The 19052-nt window shown below is 33.9% G+C and overlaps 1 protein-coding gene across 1 annotated transcript in view; it reads left to right on the top strand.

Annotated features, from left to right (window-relative positions):
• ITGA1 (integrin subunit alpha 1) overlaps positions 1 to 19052 on the top strand; it is a 168468-nt gene that overhangs the window by 128469 nt on the left and 20947 nt on the right. The window contains exons 15-23 of the mRNA XM_038535131.1: positions 37 to 167; positions 2482 to 2648; positions 4283 to 4419; positions 5878 to 5988; positions 7778 to 7987; positions 9963 to 10043; positions 14987 to 15063; positions 17170 to 17259; positions 18590 to 18692. Of these exons, the coding sequence (XP_038391059.1) occupies positions 37 to 167; positions 2482 to 2648; positions 4283 to 4419; positions 5878 to 5988; positions 7778 to 7987; positions 9963 to 10043; positions 14987 to 15063; positions 17170 to 17259; positions 18590 to 18692 (1107 nt within the window). The remainder of the gene's footprint in view (positions 1 to 36; positions 168 to 2481; positions 2649 to 4282; positions 4420 to 5877; positions 5989 to 7777; positions 7988 to 9962; positions 10044 to 14986; positions 15064 to 17169; positions 17260 to 18589; positions 18693 to 19052) is intronic.

Raw genomic sequence — 19052 nt, 5'->3', positions numbered from 1 at the left:
TTCTGGCATAAAAACTCTCTGTTGGGACTTTCACAGCGTATTCCATCAGGTGGAGATGGCAAGACACTAAAATTTTTTGGCCAGTCTATCCATGGAGAAATGGATTTAAATGGTGATGGTCTGACTGATGTGACTATTGGGGGCCTTGGTGGTGCTGCCCTCTTCTGGTATGTATTTTAATAACATCCAATTAATCTGAATATTTCACAAATAGTTCCAGAGCTCAGAGGATGATTGGAGCCCGTATTATACCAAATATCTGTTTTCTTTTGTACCCCATTATTTTTTCATGCCCCATTATTTAGATAGAAGCTACATAGTTTAAGAATCTGGAGGAGTAAATAAGTCTTAAAATTGAGAAACCATATTAAATAACAAGTAGAGCCAACTCTTAATTTGGGGTATTTATTATGTGCTTGGCACTAAGATAGGTATTCTGTTTTAGATGACAGCATAAGGTAGAAGAGGGCCCCATAGAGAACAAGAAAACATCCCTAACTTTGAGTTGTTCACAAGCTTTTAGGGGTAATTGACTCTTTCCTCATTTACTTAATATGGATAATTAGACAATTGTGCATTATTGTCTGTATTTATATTGTTGGCCAAGCATAGAAGCATCTTCAGTAATATCTATGGTCAGCCTTTAAAATGTCTGCATCTCAAATTAATTTCATTTAATTGTAAAATTCTAATCAATGATCAGATATATAAATACCATTCTACTTTTAACTTGTTAATAAAATAATGTATTAATAATATTAATAATTCCAGTTTTAACTAGTTAGGAAGCCCAACTTCAAAAAAGCATTCTATTTGGGAAAAAAAGAGTGACTAAAATATCAAGGATATGAATTTTGTGTGATAATTTTTTTAAATGTTACAAACTTAATTAAGAAATATAATGAAAGAGGGGGACACCTGAGTGACTCAGTCAGTTAAGCATCTGACTCTTGATTTCGGCTCAGGTAATGATCTCATGGTTGTGAGATGAAGCCCCATGTCTGGCTCCTTACTCAGCATGGAGTCCGCTTGAGATTTTCTTTTGCTCTCCCTCTGCCCCTCCCCCTGCTCACTCACTTTCTCTCCAAAGGAAAAAAAAAGAAAGATGAAAAAGAAATATAATGAAAGGATTTAATATATTAAAAATATATTTATGCCATGTGCTTTGGTGAAAAGTCCACGTATTGATTCTTCCAAATCAAGCATTGACTTAAAGTAATTTAGATGGAAACAAACCTCAAAGGTCTTTTTCTAGAAGGAATTTATCTAGAAAAGTAGTAAAGATAGAGACCTGAAAGTAGATGACTTTGTCATAATTTAAGACAATTAATTGCAATTATAATTACAATTGATAACATTGTAAATAGCATTGTGTGGTGGCAGATGGTAACTGCACTTATTGTGGTGAACATAGCATAATGAATACCATTATTGAATCACTGTTACACACCTGAAACTAATATGTCAACTATACTGAAACTTAAAAATTTGAAAAAAAATTTAAAAATTAAAAATAGAGATAATGTTTAAAATGTTTAAGACATAATGTTTAAAAACTTATTGTCAAATAAAAATTGTACACTAAACTGTGCACAGAAAATAGCCATTATATTAAAAAAATGTTTTAGCCATATAATAGGGAGAAAAAAACTGTAAGGTGGTGCCTAGGAAAGGAGAATTCTGGGCAGCAGGTAGCTGTGACTTTGGGGAGGGCACGCCCAGAAGCAGGCCTCCAAACAGAAGTCACCAGTGTCAGCCAGAAAGGATACATTTAGTCTTTGTTTAAACTGTTAATCCTGGATTAATTTATTATGATAACCTTAATTTAAAAATATTTAGCATATTGACTCTCATAATAAAAATATATACAGGGCAGCCCGGGTGGCTTGGCAGTTTGGCACCCCCTTCAGCCTAGGGTGTAATCCTGGAGACCCAGGATCGAGTCCTGTGTGGGGCTCCCTGCATGGAGCCTACTTCTCCCTCTGCCTGTGTCTCTGCCTCTCTCTCTCTCTCTCTGTCTCTCTCTCTCTGTCTCTCATGAATGAATGAATAAAATCTTTAAATATATATATATATATACATATATATATATATACACATACATACGTACATACATAAGGGCAATTTATACTCTCCGGTTTTGTTTCAAAGTTTTCTTACAAAGCTCGGAAGACTTATTTATGGCTGACATGGGGCTCAATCCCAGGACCCTGCTCAATGGGGAATCTACTTCTCTCTCTTCTTCTGCCCCTCCCCTCCAGCTCATGCACACACACATGCACTTTCTCGCAAATAAATAAAATCTTTAAAAATAATTTTAAAAATAAATGTTTTTTAAAAGTCACCAAAGAAATGGAATCCTGAGAGCCCAACTATACACAAAGGAGAATCCCCATCAGTGCATTCCCATTGCATTCCCATATTGATGGCATTCATTAAATGTGAAAAGGTGTGAATAATCATCATTGTGTATGTTTGTAGGTCCCGAGATGTGGCTGTAGTTAAAGTGACTATGAATTTTGAACCCAATAAAGTGAATATCCAAAAGAAAAACTGCCGTGTGGAAGGAAAGGAAACAGTATGCATAAATGCTACAGTGTGTTTTGATGTGAAATTAAAGTCCAAAGAAGACACAATTTACATAGCTGGTAAGTGTCATATGTATACCAAGTACTTCGGGGCAGGAGGACAATACACATGAGGAAACTCAGGAAGATACTGTATTTTCCCCCTTGATAGGGATCTGCATCTCACATTTGCCCCTGTGTACATGTTGAACCTTGAAAAAAAATCTACTAAAGAAAGAATATGTTATGGAACCCAATAAATTCTGGAGCAGAAACTGTAATGCTTATATGCAATGGCTCTCCCATTTACCACAAACAACCAGGTGCTAAAAACAACAACAATAATAATAATAATACAATTAAGAAGTAGAATTTGAAAATTGGGCTCCAAAAGAGCCCAGTTTTCCTTCCCATAGGTTTTCACAAACCCTCTCTTGCTTCTCCTACCCTATTTGGTAAGACTGGTATCGCAAAGGACCTGAATGTTTTGCCACCCCTACTTCCTGAGATCTCTTTGCTCAACTCAGAAGATAACCCTGGTTTTTGAGATTCGGACATGTCCCATGTGTACGCTCTCAGGCACAGTCTGAGTATCTCCTCCTACCTACATGTACACTATCTAAGGTGGTTTTTTAATGATATTGAAATATGTTGGAGTCAAGACTGTGGAGGCCATTGGCTGCAAAAGAGTAGTTTACTCTATAAAACAAACGTAAGTAGAATATGAAAAATCATTAATCCTTAAAATCTATTTTTCTTAGTTTTCTCTACACATGCATACTTAGGCTCTGCAATAGCCCTCTGACTAGAAGATGAATTAGGTATAGAAATGTAAAATGAGCTACATTTTCATATACAGCATTATTTCAGTCTCATTTAATTTTTATAAAGTAACTAAGTGATAAAACTAAGTAGGATTGGGGATCCCTAGGTGGCTCAGCGGTTTGGCGCGCGCCTTTGGCCCAGGGCGCGATCCTGCCGTCCCGGGATCGAGTCCCGTGTCAGGCTCCCGGCGTGGAGCCTGCTTCTCCCTCTGCCTGTGTCTCTGCCTCTCTCTCTCTCTCTCTCTCTCTCTATGTCTATCGTGAATAAATAAAAAAAAAAAAATCTAAAAAAAAAACAAACTAAGGATTGTTGCCTTTTTAGAGAGTGTAAGGTTTAACTTGTTTTTTTTTTTAATTTTGGTATGCCTATTTTATTAAATTCATTTATTAAGCTTATTTTATTATGTGTTTGAACAGTCTGAAGTGACTTTTTCATAAAATAGGCAAAAATACATTCATGTATATTTTTGTGTCTATTGAAATATAATCAATATTCTAAATAGGACTTCAACATTACTAAACTAAAAAATATAATTTAAGTGAAAACCCAATAAATACATGCATGGTCAGAAAATTCATTTACATGTAGGTGTACATGCGTATGAGTGTGTGGGTGTGCATATGTACATATACATTATAAGTGTGATTAAACATTAAAGGCATAGTGAACTCAGAAAGTGATTCTGAGATTGTCTTTATGGTTATCCTACAGGTTATCATAAAGGTTATCTTTATGACTAGGACTACCATTGTTCTACAGTAGTGTGGATAGCTGAGTAATAGAAACTGTTATTGATTTACTGCTCAAGAGCTTTTTCTATAATGCTAATTTGATGAACTAGACCATATGAAAATTAGTGCAAGTAAATATTTCTGTCATTTTATTTCCAGATATGCAGTACCGTGTCACACTAGATTCACTAAGACAGATATCACGAAGCTTTTTCTCTGGAACTCAAGAAAGAAAGATTCAAAGAAACATCACAGTTGAAGAATCAGAATGCACTAAGCTTTCCTTCTACATGTTGGCAAGTAAATCATATATGTTATAACTGCTTTATTCCAAATCAAGAATAAAGCATAGATGTCTTATTTCAAGTCAATCATGATATTATTTCAAAATGCACATCACAAAGCAAACTTCATCTTATTTGGTCACTTTTATCAGAAAATCACAGGCCTGATCTTCTAATTTCCAAATGCATTTCATAAAACTATCTTTCATCTTCCCTGTGTGTTATCAGTCATCCGTATATTATGGAATAGTAGAAAGCACAGTATACTAGTTTATAAGATACCTTCTGCCTTCATTCATTCATTCATTCATTCATTCAGTTTTTACAGCCATTCATTTATTCTTTTAAACTGAAAACATCATTTAACTTTTGTGGGCCTTATCTGTCAAATGTGGATAAGTGGTTACATGCCCTGAGAGCAAACTGTTGGCCCATGTGATTTCTGGGGTCCCTTCTTGTCCACTGTGCTATATATATTTCACTCTTTAAATTGAAGGGGAAGAAATCAAGTATTTTCTATCATCCATAAGCTTTGTGCTTATATAACTTGTATAAAATTTGAAAGGGCATGTAACCAGATGTGCCAGATGTGCCACTGCCTCCAACCTGCTAGAAATCACTGTAGTGTATATTTGTCCAAAATGTAGACTCTAGCTATGTGTAGGCACTTGGTATTAAAAGGAATTAACTAGTTTCAAAATTTCCAAATTCTTTTTGGATTTTAATAGATACATTAACATTTGTTCTGGAGTCAGCCAGGATGGAATTTGTCTCAAAACTTCCCCACATTCCAAGTGATTTTAACCAAGTTGTTTAGTCTCTTAGAGGCTGAATTTTTCATCTGTAAAATAATGACTATAATAGTTACTCATCTTGGAGGACTGTTGAAATACTTCTCAATAATGTGTGTAAAGCTCATAATTCTGGACATGCCATAAGGGATGGCTGTTACTGGTGATAGTATGAAACAACATTGATTACATTCATATCACATATCATTTTGCATTATAAAATTCTTGCAACTCAAGGCATATATTATACTAATGAAATCTAACTCAATTTAAAGAAAGTTTGCTTTTTTGAAATTGGGAGACTTTCCTAGAAGTATTACATGGCAGTGGTTGGCTCAACGTCTCAAGAGAAAAGATACTGTTATACAAGCAGCCCAGAGTAGAATATCCTGACATGGCAAAGTATGGCACATCCTATTACTCCAGCAGGGCCCCGGAGAAACTGGAAGTGAATCAACTGATCATACTCTGAAGCCTCTGCATTCCAGCAGTGTCCCCTATCAAGGCAGAAGGCAGTCTCTCTCCAGTGAAGCAAAAGCCTGATGATCATATGTCAGATCAGGTGCACAAGAATGTTCCAGTAAGCCTGAACCACAGAGGCAGATGGAAGCCATAACAAGGTCAGAACATCCAGGAAATATAATACCAATGATAAAATATGTTATGTTTCAACCTGTAGGACAAGCATGACTTTCGGGATTCTGTAAGGATAACTTTGGATTTTAATCTTACCGATCCAGAAAATGGGCCTGTTCTTGATGATTCTCTACCAAATTCAGTACATGAATATGTAAGTCAGATTTTTTTTTAATTCAGATAACCTATATGTGAACATATTGGGAGAAAATAAAGCCCTGAAACACATACACACACACACACACACACACACACACACACACAAAACCTTAAATCAATTTTTTTAAAAAAACAATGAAATTCTAGAGTTTTCTCAACTCTTCTGTTTCCTATTATTGGAGGGAACTCTTCAATTTCCTATTGTTGGAGGGAACTTATAAATAACAACTGTTTTTATGTCTCCTAAATTTAGGACCAGTTGAAAGAAAGACATGGGTTGGCCTACTGGAACTCCCTTTTATTACTAATGAACACTGGGTTCCAGGGCACAGCTTAGACATATTGAGTGTATCCTACTGAACAAGACTTAGACCACAGATAACCAAGTATGTCATCAGCAGTGCTCATCAGGTCATTTTCAGGGGGGCCTACATCATAAAACTTGCAGAATAGAGATATAGAGCTTCCCATGGGCACACTGCTGCCCTAAGAGCAGAAGAGGTGGGAAGGGACTGATCCTCCTTCCAAATTCACAAAGTTCAATGTCCCACCCCTGAGAAAGAGTGAGCAAGTAGAATGATGGAGTGGAGGAATTGTTAGAGATGGGCAACTAGTTTTCCCCATACACATATCCTTCATTCTGTCTTTCTTCCTTTCAAGTATATTTATTGGGCGTCTTAAACATATAGGCTTTGTGGTTTATGGTCTAACCTAGGAAGCAGATATTAGGTAGGAATTAAAGCGTGTACCCTGGAGGAGAACTTAATTGTTTTATGGGAACTTCTGCCTAGATAGAGAGTCAGGGGGGCATTCCCCTGAAATTGTGACATTTAAGTATTCTCAGGAGTGGAGGGAGCAATGTTTCATGCACAGGGAATATGTGTAAAGGTTCTGAGGCATTAAGGGACTAAATTAAACTCTCTAATGTGGCTGACACTGAAGAGCAAGGTGGGAAGGTGATATGGGATGAGGCGGAGGCACAGGCAGGAACCAGATCATTCCAGCCTTTGTGCTAGTGTGCAGGTATTTTGAAGAGCAATGGAATGCTATTGATGGCCTTAATTGGTTCAGTGATACTGGTTTATATTTTCTAAGGATTACTCTGGCTGCAATGTGGAGAATAATTAGAGGAACAATGATTGGAACAAGAGTGGGTGCAGGAGATCACTTAGGAAGCTATTGCATTCGTTCAGGGAGGAAATGAGGATAGCTAGACTAGAAGTGATGGTGAAAATGGAGAGGCAAGAAGATAGTTGAGAGATTCTTAGAAAAGAAGTGGAATAGACAGCTCTTAATGAAGGTTTAGATAAGGGAGTAGGACTTCATGAGAAGAGAAATCAAGGAAAACTCCTAGTTATGTGGCTTCACCACTTTCTACCCTCTGAGCTCTAATACATTCCTAAGTATTTGATTCTTTTCAAAAGAAAATCTCATAATTGGAGTTGAGTGTTAAAGTGTTCTCTCATAGATTTTGATCTTAGAGTACTTGACTTGATTTTTTTGAAACTGTTCTACTCTGGCACACTAAAGCCAGTGAAAAACATCTGTGAAAATTGTGCATTCTTTAAAAGGCTGGAAGAATTTATACCCAGAAGTTTATTATTTTCCCTATAAATTACGGGAATAAATCTAAAATTCCTTAAGATTTCTGCAGTGGAATCTGTACTCTTTATGAGTTGCTTAACTTAGTTTGGCAATATGTCATTTCACAAAGCGGGTTAATAAGTAATTTTCAATCATGTTTAACTAAATTTTGAAAAAATGTTTTCCTATGGCCATTTCAGATTCCCTTTGCCAAAGATTGTGGAAACAAGGAAAAATGTATCTCGGACCTCGCCCTGAAAGTATCCACCACAGAAAAAGGCCTGCTTATTGTCAGGTCCCATAACGATAAGTTCAATGTTAGTCTCACGGTCAAAAACAAAAAGGACAGCGCCTATAACACCAGAACCATAGTGCACTATTCTCCAAATCTAATTTTTTCAGGAATTGAGGTAAATTTTTAGCTTTAATATTTATTAATTCTAGTAGTAATCATTTCTTGAGTCTCCTTTTCCTGCTACTCAACTAATTGTTTTTATTGGGTTTAGAACAATAGAGAACATTTTGTACAAATTATTAGTATTCACTAATGGTGAAAGTACCAAACTTTTTAAAAAGGTTCTGTTTTGATGAATGTCTTTAGAGATTTGTGACTTTTCTTAGATTTAGTATGAGGAAAGAATCACCGATGTATCAAAATCATATGTTTCATAGAAGCATTACACAGCTGAAATTGAGACAAAATCAAAGAAATATTAAAACATAAAGTCAAGACAGTGGAACAGAGGTGCAGAGAGAGTATTGCATGTATGGAACAAAAAATATGTTTACATAAAGAAACATTAAGATATCATTTCTCATTTTCTATGTAAAACCCTTACATTGGCCAGAGAGGTATTAAATTACAAAGTCTCATTGTCAAAACAGAATTCTTTTTTATTTTGGCAATAACATATAGTTGCATAAGATGCTGTATCAGGAATAATTAGTACTTCCAAATTTGAACGTTGCTTTCTAATTCAGGTCTCTGAATGAATCTGCTTTATTTACAATTCTATCTATAAATATCCGAATTAATAATATGTATGATTCATATTTAAAACAATACCCTTATTAATATAATATTAAAACTCTATTGTCTAGTTTTCTAATTTCTGTAAATTCAGACTTTCAGTGACATTTCTCTCTATTTATTAGGATATTGCTTAAGGACATGATGACTAACAGAGGCTTAAAAGAAATGTCCTCCATTACTACCACGTATTTTAGATCCAGTAAAGAATGTTCATTATAAATCTAAATGTTCAAAGTGATTCTGGAAAAATATTATCACTGAATTTTTCTCTGGAAAGGGAACTATATTAAAAATCATTGCTGGGATGCCTGGGTGGCTCAGTTGAGCATCTGCCTTTGGCTCAGGGCGTGATCCTAGAGTCCCAGGATCGAGTCTCACATTGAGCTCCCCACATGGAGCCTGCTTCTCCCTCTGCCTATGTCTCTGCCTCTGTGTGTGTATGTGTCTCATGAATAAATAAATAAAATCTTAAAAAAAAATATTGCCAGTATCCTCTTCAACTAAGTTCATGGCCTTGGTAGAGAGGCAGAACTATAAAAATCAACAGTGCATCTCCTCTATTTCTATTAACAATTGAAACAGTAATAATAATGACATCTTTTCCTGAGTCATATGATGTTCCAGGCTCTGTTCTAAGCATTCCACTTACTCAATTCTCATTAAGGAAATAGGTGTTATTGTACTATAGAGATTCTAAGCTAAACCCTTTCTGTCACATTTTAACCTTTCTGTAACTGCATTTTACAACTGATATGTTTACTTAACTGGCAGCATTTTCCCCCTCTTATTGGTACACAAAATAATGGAGAGTCTCAGATTCAGTGGCATTTTCAATTTGATGAAATAAAGTATGACTAGCCTCACTGGGCAGAAAATCAGGCTCAGAGAAGTGAGGAGTCTTGACAAGAAGATTGCTAAGAGTGACAGAGTCAGAATTTAACTCCTGGTGGTCTCATCAGAACTCATGCTCTTACCACCGGGCTAAACTCTTCTCATGGCAACCACTCACTGTGGGCTTCCACGTGGCAGTCTAGTATGTGTGAATTATTTCATCCAGCCACCTAATCAGTTTATGATTAATGGCACATTGCTGTTAGAACATCCATTGTACAGTGTTCCACTAGACAAGATATGTGATGTGCTCTGCCCTTCAGTCTCCCTTAAGGAATGTTTTTGTATTTTCCATGGAGGATCAGACAGGTGATCCCAGAATGCTATGACTCCCCCAACTAAGTTGACAGACAAATCTTAGCAAGGCAGAGTCCAAGACATGGCTGGGAAAACTCTGGAAAACCAAGCTCAAGCATTTCACCTGTGTGTCTGCTCTAATTCTGTTTACTTTTTCTTCAAAGGCTATCCAAAAAGACAGTTGTGAATCCAATCATAATCTCACATGTAAAGTTGGATATCCTTTCCTGAGAAGAGGAGAAGAGGTAAGATTATAAAACATCCATGTGGCAATTGGGTATGAAAAATGCTATGCTCAAAGTTAAATATATAAATCCTTCTAATGGAAAAAAATAAATAAATAAATAAAATAAATCCTTCTAATGGTATTTTAGGGTGATGTAGATGAAGAAGGTTGATTTCAAAATTTTGAAATACTGGAATCAAAAGCCGATTATTGCAGGAGTCAAACTAAAATGCTGAGACAAAATTAAAAATCTATACTTGATAATTTATCAATTTATCTGATTGCAGTAGGCTTTTCTGGCCTGTAGAGAAAACAAATCTTCCAAGCAGATTGGTTTAGAACTTTGTATAGAAACTCTGTTTTCACTTCTCCTTCTAAAATAATATCCTTATTGAGATATAATTCACATACCATAAGATTCACTTATTTAAACTGTACAATTCAGTGGGTTTTTGTATATTCACCAAATGTGGATTGTACAGTCATCACCACAATCAATCTCAGAACATTTTAACATCCCCAAAAGAAACTCAGCCCACATTACCAGTTACTTCTCTTTTTTTCCCTTTAGTCCCTCCCCAGCCTCAGGCAACCAATAATCTACTTTCTTTCTTTAAGAATCTACTTATTCTGGACATTTCATATAAATAGAGTCATATAATCTGTGGTCTTTTTGTAACAAGCTTTTTTCATTTAGCATAATGTTTTTTTAAAGGTCATCAGTAGTTCCCTTTTATCTCCAAATAAAATTCCATTTTGTGGATGTATCATATTTTATTTATTCACCTATCAGGTGACGGGCATTTGTGTTGTTTCTGCTTTTTGGCTACTATGAATAATACTATGAATATCTGTGTACAGGTTTTGGTGTGGGCATATTTTCCATTCTCTTATGGTGGAATTCCTGGGCTATATAACTACGTATAACATTTTGGGAAGCTGCAAAACTTCCTTCCAAAGTGACTGCACCATTTTTCATTCTTACCAGTCTTTCTTCACATTGTTACTGTCTTTTTTATTATAGCCATCCTCGTGGGTGTGAAATAATATCTCATTGTGATATTGATTTGCATTTCCTTAATGGCTAATGATTTGCATAATCTTTTCATGTGCCTACTGACCATGTGTATATCTTCTTTTCAGATCCTTTACTTATTTTTTAATTGGGATGTCTTTTTTTTTATTATTGAATTGTGAGAGCTCTTCATATATTCTGCTTTCAAGTCACTTATTATATATGATTTGCAAATATTCCCATTCCACCTTTTCACTTTCTTGATGATGTCCTTTGAAACATAAAAGTGCTTACTTTGATGAAGTTCAGTTAATCTATTTATTCTTTTTCATTCATGCTTTGCCAACCGAAGGTCACAAGATTCACTTCTATATTTCCTTCCAAGAGCTGGATAGTTTTAGCTGTTACATTTGGGTTTATAATCCATTTTGATGAACTTTTGTGTATTGTGTAAGAAGAAAGGGTCCAATTTCATTCTTTCTGTGTGGATATCCAGCAGCCCTACACCATCTGTCAAAAAGGTTTTCATTCCCCCATTGAATTGTCTTGGCACTTTTTTTTGAAAGTCAGTTGAGCATAAACATATGGGTTTTTTCTTGACTCTTAATTGTAATCCATTGATGTATATGTCTATCTTTATGTCAGCACACACTTTTGATTATTGTAGCTTTTTTGAAAGTTTTGCAATCTGAAAATGTAAGTCTTTCAACTGTGTTTTCTTTTTCAAAATCGTTTAGCTCCTCGGGTCCCCTGTATCTTTATTTGTATTTTAGGGTCAGCTTGTCATTTTCTAAAAAAAAAAACAAAAAAACAAAAAAAAAAACACTGGGAGTTTGATAGGGATCACATTGAATCTGCAGATCAATTTGGGGAGTATTACCACCTTAAAGATATTAAGTCTTTGATCTGTGACCATAGGGTGTCTTTTTATTTATTTAGATTTTCTTTAATTATTTTCAAAAATGTTTTGTGTTTTTCAGAATACAAATTTTACACTTTCTTTGTTAAATGTATTCCTATGTATTCATTCTTTTTTAATGCTATTTTATTTTTATTTAATTTTTTGAAAAAGAGAGAGCACGCTCATGTGCACAAACTCATGGGGGAAGGGGCAGATGGAGAGGGAGAGAGAGAGAGAGAGAGAATCTTGGGCAGGTTCCACATTCAGTGCAGAGCCAAACTTGGGACTCAATCCCATAACCCTGAGATCATGACCTAAGCTGAAATCAAGAGTCTGATGCTTAACTGACTGTGCCACTCAGGAGCCCCTTTTAATGCTATTTAGATGAAACTCTTAAATTTATCTTCAGATTGTTTATTGCTAGTGTATAGAAATACAAATGATGTTTTAATATTGATCTCTTTCCTGAAATCTTGCTGAAATTATTTATTAGTTCTAATAGTTCTTTAGAGGATTCCTTAGGATATTCTATATACAAGATCATGTCATCTGCAAATAGATGCATCCTTCCCAAGGCAATGCCTTTTATTTCTTTTTCTTGCCCAAATGCCCTCGCTAGAACCTACAATAGTAGCTGAACAGAAGTGAGAGAGTGCTTTCATGTATTCTTAAAAACAGTATTTGTTTCCATGAAAAACAAAGAATAGTTATCTCATTTAATGATAAACAACATATTAGCCTATATTTTCATTGAAGGTTGCTTTTCAGTATGAATATTTGCTCCTCTATTCATATTGAGTTAATGAGAGAAATATTTAGTCAATCAAAGTGAGATAAGAAGATTCTTTATTTACTTACTTGAAAAGATAGAAATACTATCCCAAATATTTATTTCAACTTCTTTACATTATGATATTTTATAATATAAGACTTCAAAATAGATCTTTGTCATCTTAATCCCACATCCTAAAAAGTTGATAAACACTGGGTTGGATATCTGGAAATGGCAGAGTCACATATCTATAATGAAGTCTTCTGGCTCCTCATTTTGCAAATGAGAATTCAGAAAGGCCTTTTCCCTTAATACATGTGGCATGACTACTAGTGACTGTAGTGACTGAAGAAACTATGAATGACAATAATTATCACTCAATTGAATAAACCATTTTAGCTATGAAACTAACTAGATATACCAATCTACTTTTGGAACCTCATTATTAAGCCCATTTCTTGACTATCTCAAATGAAATTTATTGTAAGATTGCATTTCTTCCTTAATTATCTATAAAACACACATAATATTTGAAAAAAACCATAATTCCTCTATTTTGACATGGAAATAGTGAATGTCAACTCAAGTCCACACCTTCCTCTGACCACTTTAATTAACCATGTAATTATCTTCACTTCATAAAGAATAATGATACAGTCCGTGTTACATTTCAACCATGTAGAGATATTAAGTCCAATCTTAATTATTTTTAACCACTTTTTTTTCTTTCTTTTGCAATTCCTTGCTGCTTAGGGTAAAAGCTTAAATCATAGCATCTCACACCATCAATAGAGAGATGGGAAGATAATTTACTAAGGATTTTTGCATGTGCTTTACACTTAGAATATATTTTGACTTCAAGATCTAGATTCATAGCATTTCAGGATCAGGTCAATATGGAATAGGCACCTTCTTCAGTCCCACTCCCTGCTAGATACTCTCTGCTAGTATCTTCCCAAGGTCTGAAAGCTCATCAGAAAAGCCAAGACTTATATATCCAGGCCAGTCAGGAAACTAAGGAAAGACAGGAAACAAGGCACCTACTGAGACTGGCAACTTGACCTTTGTAAACTATTGTAGTTCAAACCCACCCAGTAAATATCCTATTAGAATTATGATTACTATTTCAAACCAAGAAAGACGCTACAGATCAGCAGATTCTTAAGAAAAATGTGGTTTTTTTAATGTAACTCAAAATATATGTGGAAAAAGAAAATACAAAAGAAAATTCCACACATAATATGGTATAACCTTGCAAATGTCATGACACCTGAATTCTAGTCATCCCTTCTGTGAATGGGCCTAAATTCATTAAAAGAACTTTAAATATCAAATTCTGTCTTATCTGGCACTTAATCCCAAAGGTAAAATTTTAGGTAGTTTCTATTAATTGTGCATTTTGAGCCATCTGTGTAGCTGGCCAAATTCTAAAACATCCTAGTTAGCACAAACTAGGTTTAGTTCCCAGAATAGGAAATACAACTTTCCAAAGATTATCATGAGTCTTGGGCTAGGACTATGCTGAGGACCTATTTCTTCAAATAAGTAGTCCAGTTTCTGGCCTGCCTATTGGTGTTTATGAAGATTTCTGGATTATATAGTTTATCTGCTCAGGCATAGTTTTTAAAAATAAGTTATGTGTATCAGAGTGTTAATATAACAAAAACATTTTCCAGGTTTTCTTAGGTATTGTAAACAAAACTTACTGCATTATTATTAATATTATTATAATTACTCTTTATTATAAATAAGCTTTTTATTTTTTTATTTTGTTTTTATTCCTGAAAGGCCAAAAACTTTCTTATATTATCAAATTAATGGAACCAAGTAGGTTTTCCCATATTTTATAATGAACATGTATAGATGATTACTGATACTTGAAGTTTACATATAAAAGAGGCTTTAAGTATGATCATTTCATAATTACATTGTTTATTATTGTGATATGTAGATTATGGTAATATAATACATAGGATGTACCTTCATGGTAATAGTTTATATAATACAAATTATTATTAATATAATTTGAATAAAGTTTTGAAACTCAATATTAATATGCAAAAAATATTACATAGTCATATTTAAAAGTACACGTATATTATATCTTATTCTGTTTTTGAGATGTGATTAGGTTTTATTTTGTAAGCTAATATTTCTTAAATAACTTTGCAGTTTCAGTCTAGGCAATATCATTAAAATAATTAAGCATTTTGATCAAAGTAAACATTCTACTTCTTTATCTGTTACTAAACTAAAAATATTTTTATTTCATAGGTTACTTTCAAAATATTATTTCAGTTTAATACATCTTATCTCATGGAAAATGTGGTCATTCATTTAAGTGCAACAAGGTCGGTTGATATGTATGCATGAGTGTATGTGTATGTAAGCAATTAAGTATATAATTTCATGTATTTAGAATATTTTGCTTTATGGACTTACTGGAATTTCTTACAGCTTTTATGAATCAGTAAAAGTAAAAGGCAATGAACCCCTTTACACCACAAAAACATCCTTATGAATAACTAAAACTAAAGAAATTTTTATTTAATAGAATTAAGGCACCTCCCAAACAAGATTAAACCATTGGTTCTATGAGCTGTAAAGCATGTTGTAATCACACATCACTTATATCTGCCAAATTGCATTTACATTTATTTAAAATTTTACAGGATTGCTAATTTAACTTTTACTGGCTGCCCATCAAAGTCAACTGAATCATCAGATGAATTTAAAGTTTTATGATGCCCTTTTGTAGTTTAATACATTTTATCCAAGTCAGTCAGAGCTTCTGAAAGATATAGAATACCCAGACTAAAAATAACAAAAGACTAATAAGGAAATTGAAATAGTGTCTTAACTTTCTTCTAAGTGTAATAATCCACTGGACAATAAACTCCTTGAGATATCTTTGTTGCCTTATTCCCCAGTAAATAACGTGGTGCCTTGCATCTAATAATCACTGAACAAATGTAGGATGAATGGATAAATGAGAAAATAAATTAATGGGTAAATGAGTTCCGTATGCTCAATTTAATCCAGCTCAATAAATATTTATTTGACATCTACTACAGACGAGATATTACATTAGTCATTATAGGGAATATAAAAATTAATAAGGACATGAACTTCCTGGAGTAAACATTACAGTAGGGGGCTTAAGACTAATGTATAAATTATTATAACATAAGGTACAACAAGGAAAATTCATTAGAGGAATATAAACTATGTATGAGACTTAATAGAGGTTGAAATTATATCTACATGGCAATGAGCCCCCAAGAAAACTTTATCAAGGAGATTATAATTGACAAGGACCTTAAAGGTGTTAGAAATTCATAGAGAGGTTGAAAAATAGAATTAGATGGTGCATCCATAGCAAAATCTCAGTCATACAAGTATCTATAACCCAAAGCAGGGTGCTGCTTTCACTATCCTCCAGCTCACAGCGAACCACTTAGTACACTTGGGAACAGCAGAATCATTAAAAGGTCCTTATATCCCATTCTGTGAGACCAAATTGCTAAATGCTTGATCACTTGGTGGAGAGGGTGTGTGATAAAAATAACGAAAGCTAGCACTCATTATTTCCTACATCTAGGCATAATGTTAAAGGCACTTTACATGTGTTAGAATCATCATTTATTTAACACTTAATGATAAACCCCCATTTTATAGATGAAGAAACCAAGGCACAGAAAAATTAAATAACTTTCCCAAAGTATGTTAATGTTCTAGACCAATCCCATACATGCTGGCCCCAGAGCCAGTGTTGGTAAGTGTTATATCCTTCACATGTGCTTTTTTTTTAAACACATGGAAGTATGATATGCCAATGCATATATAAACATGTATGCACTTACATATCATTAAAATGACAATTTCAATCAAGGGAATAAATAAATGTTTAACAAATAACATTAGCACTAAACAATAGCATGGAAAAACAAGAAGACCAGAAACTTAATATTGACTTTCTGCCACATAACCCCAGTCACATCTTTTTGTGAGGTCCTCATCCATGAGGAATAAATAAGAATCACTACCTGATTTGTGTTAAAAACACAAATTCCTAGGTGCTAACTCAAATCTACTAAATCTGTATTTCAAGGATAGAAAGCCAGTAATCTCTGTATTTAACAATTGGCCCAAGGTTACTTATCCATAATCCTCATAGAAGTTTGAGAAACCTTGGACTAAATTACTGTGATTTTCAACCCTAACTGCAATTCAGAATCAATTTGGGAAATTTAATAATATCTATCTCTGACCTCCCTCCTCATCCTGATTTAAAAACAAAAACAACAAAACAAACCAAAAAAACCACAAAAATAAGAATTCTACTCTTTTATGCTTTCATTTAATTGCTCAGATAAGCTTCTCTTTCAAATGCTCAGAAATGTCTCTAAATAATCAATGGTTTCATGATTTGTCTGAACATGCTGTGTATTTTCTAGTGACAGTGAAGAACCTCCTGAAGCCCTTTCTGATAATGAAGTAAACATTTCTATCCCAGTAAAATATGAAGTTGGACTTCAGTTTTACAGGTAGGAGGAAACTGCATTTTTATGTTGACGCCTTTTTACAAACCCAGTGCTTCTCAAAGTGTGGTCACTGGCCAAGGGCGCCAGAAGCACCTAGGAACTTAGGCAAATTCTTGGCCCCACTCCAATCTACTGAATCAGGAACTCTGAGGCCCGGAAATTGGCCTACAAGTTAAATAAGCGCTGTGAGTAATTTTCATGCACTCTAAAGTCTGAGACCCAGCATGCTAAATAATCTTAAATGTGAGGTGCTGATTATCCTGGATTGCATTAGCAGTCCAGCCTAAACTCATAAATGCAAGCTGCAGACCTAGAAGGAATATTTTACAAATGGCAGTGTTCTTAGAGGTCACCAGCATATTTCTCAGCCATCATTTCTCATTGATGAGGGTTGTTTATTTCTTGCATTATTCATAAACTGTCCTTTCCCTTATGATCTATCCAAACACAAATCATATTGGCAATGTTATCCACTATAAATTTCCTTGCTTAAGCAAGACTCCAAGCTTTTGCTAAAAAAAAAAAAAAAAGTGCAATGTATACAAAAAGCATAAGAATCAGAGGCAAGTTTAGTCTAAAAATCTTATCATTTTATTAATTTATTTCCTATAGCACTTTGTTTTTTCTGATAACAAACAACAAAAATGAGAGGATTATAGGGTATATACAGATACAGAGTATATCTGTACAGATATCTATACAGATTCTGTGTATATTACTTAGCCTCCAAATTCTATTCACTGTTTTCTATCTTGCCATTATCCACTTCTCTTGGTACAATGGCTTTTTCCAAGAACTTTTCATTTTATTAAAATCAAATTTTGGCAAACACCTATATATTTTTATTATTCATTTCACCAAGTTCATCCAATGAACATGGAGAAGTTGTATGTGAAAGCTTGAATTTTAAGTTTAGCAGTAAATATAGGCCTTTAATATGAAAAGGTTAGCAATTTTTTAAAAATCTATTTGAAATTCAGCACTTCTAAAAATACCGAGTTTAAGCTTCATTATTCACAAAATGTAAATGACATTAGTGAATTAATGGGAAATTTTCACTTGGTTATAATGAAACTTTTATTTTAAAATATATGTATTTTGGCATTTTAAGGCTAAATAAGCATCAGGGACTTATTGAGCTAAATTATATAATCTTTCTCACCCTCCTCAAAGATTTAATTGTAAATCTCAGGGTAAAAGAATTTTCCTCTGATTTGAAATCTCTACATGTACTTTTTGTGGAATTACCTGGTATAAAGAAAGAAAAGGAGTAAAGTCAAATAAAAGTTAAACTTTGTTATGGTTTGTTTTTCTTGTTCCAATTAATTCTAAGCTCTGCAAGTGAATACCATATTTCAATTGCGGCCAATGAGACTGTCCCTGAAGTTATTAATTCTACTGAGGACATTGGAGATGAAATTAATATCTTCTACTTGGTAAGAAACTAACTGTAAATTAGTATTGTCAAGGAGTAATTTATAAGTTTATAAATTAAAGTATTAAGAGATACTTAGGAACATGTTGATTCAATAGTTAATCCTATGTTCCAGAATTTTTTTATAATTTCATTATTTTGAAGTAATTTTATTTAAAGAAGTATTTACAATTATACTTGAAACAATATTGAAAACCTAAGTCTCTAATTCCTTCCTAAGACATGCTTAGAATGAATCCCTAGAAAAAATAAACCTGTAAAACCAAAGAAGCACTACCTATAAGCCTATAGACTTTATTTACATTATTTTTTCAGTATGAATGAGAAAAGCACTTTTAAAAAATAATTATGACTCTTTCAG

Source organism: Canis lupus, chromosome 4, assembly GCF_011100685.1.
Source record: "Canis lupus familiaris isolate Mischka breed German Shepherd chromosome 4, alternate assembly UU_Cfam_GSD_1.0, whole genome shotgun sequence".
Classification (NCBI taxonomy): domain Eukaryota; kingdom Metazoa; phylum Chordata; class Mammalia; order Carnivora; family Canidae; genus Canis; species Canis lupus.
The sequence above is the reverse complement of the archived record's forward strand: the minus strand, read 5'-3'. Positions and strand labels throughout refer to the sequence as shown.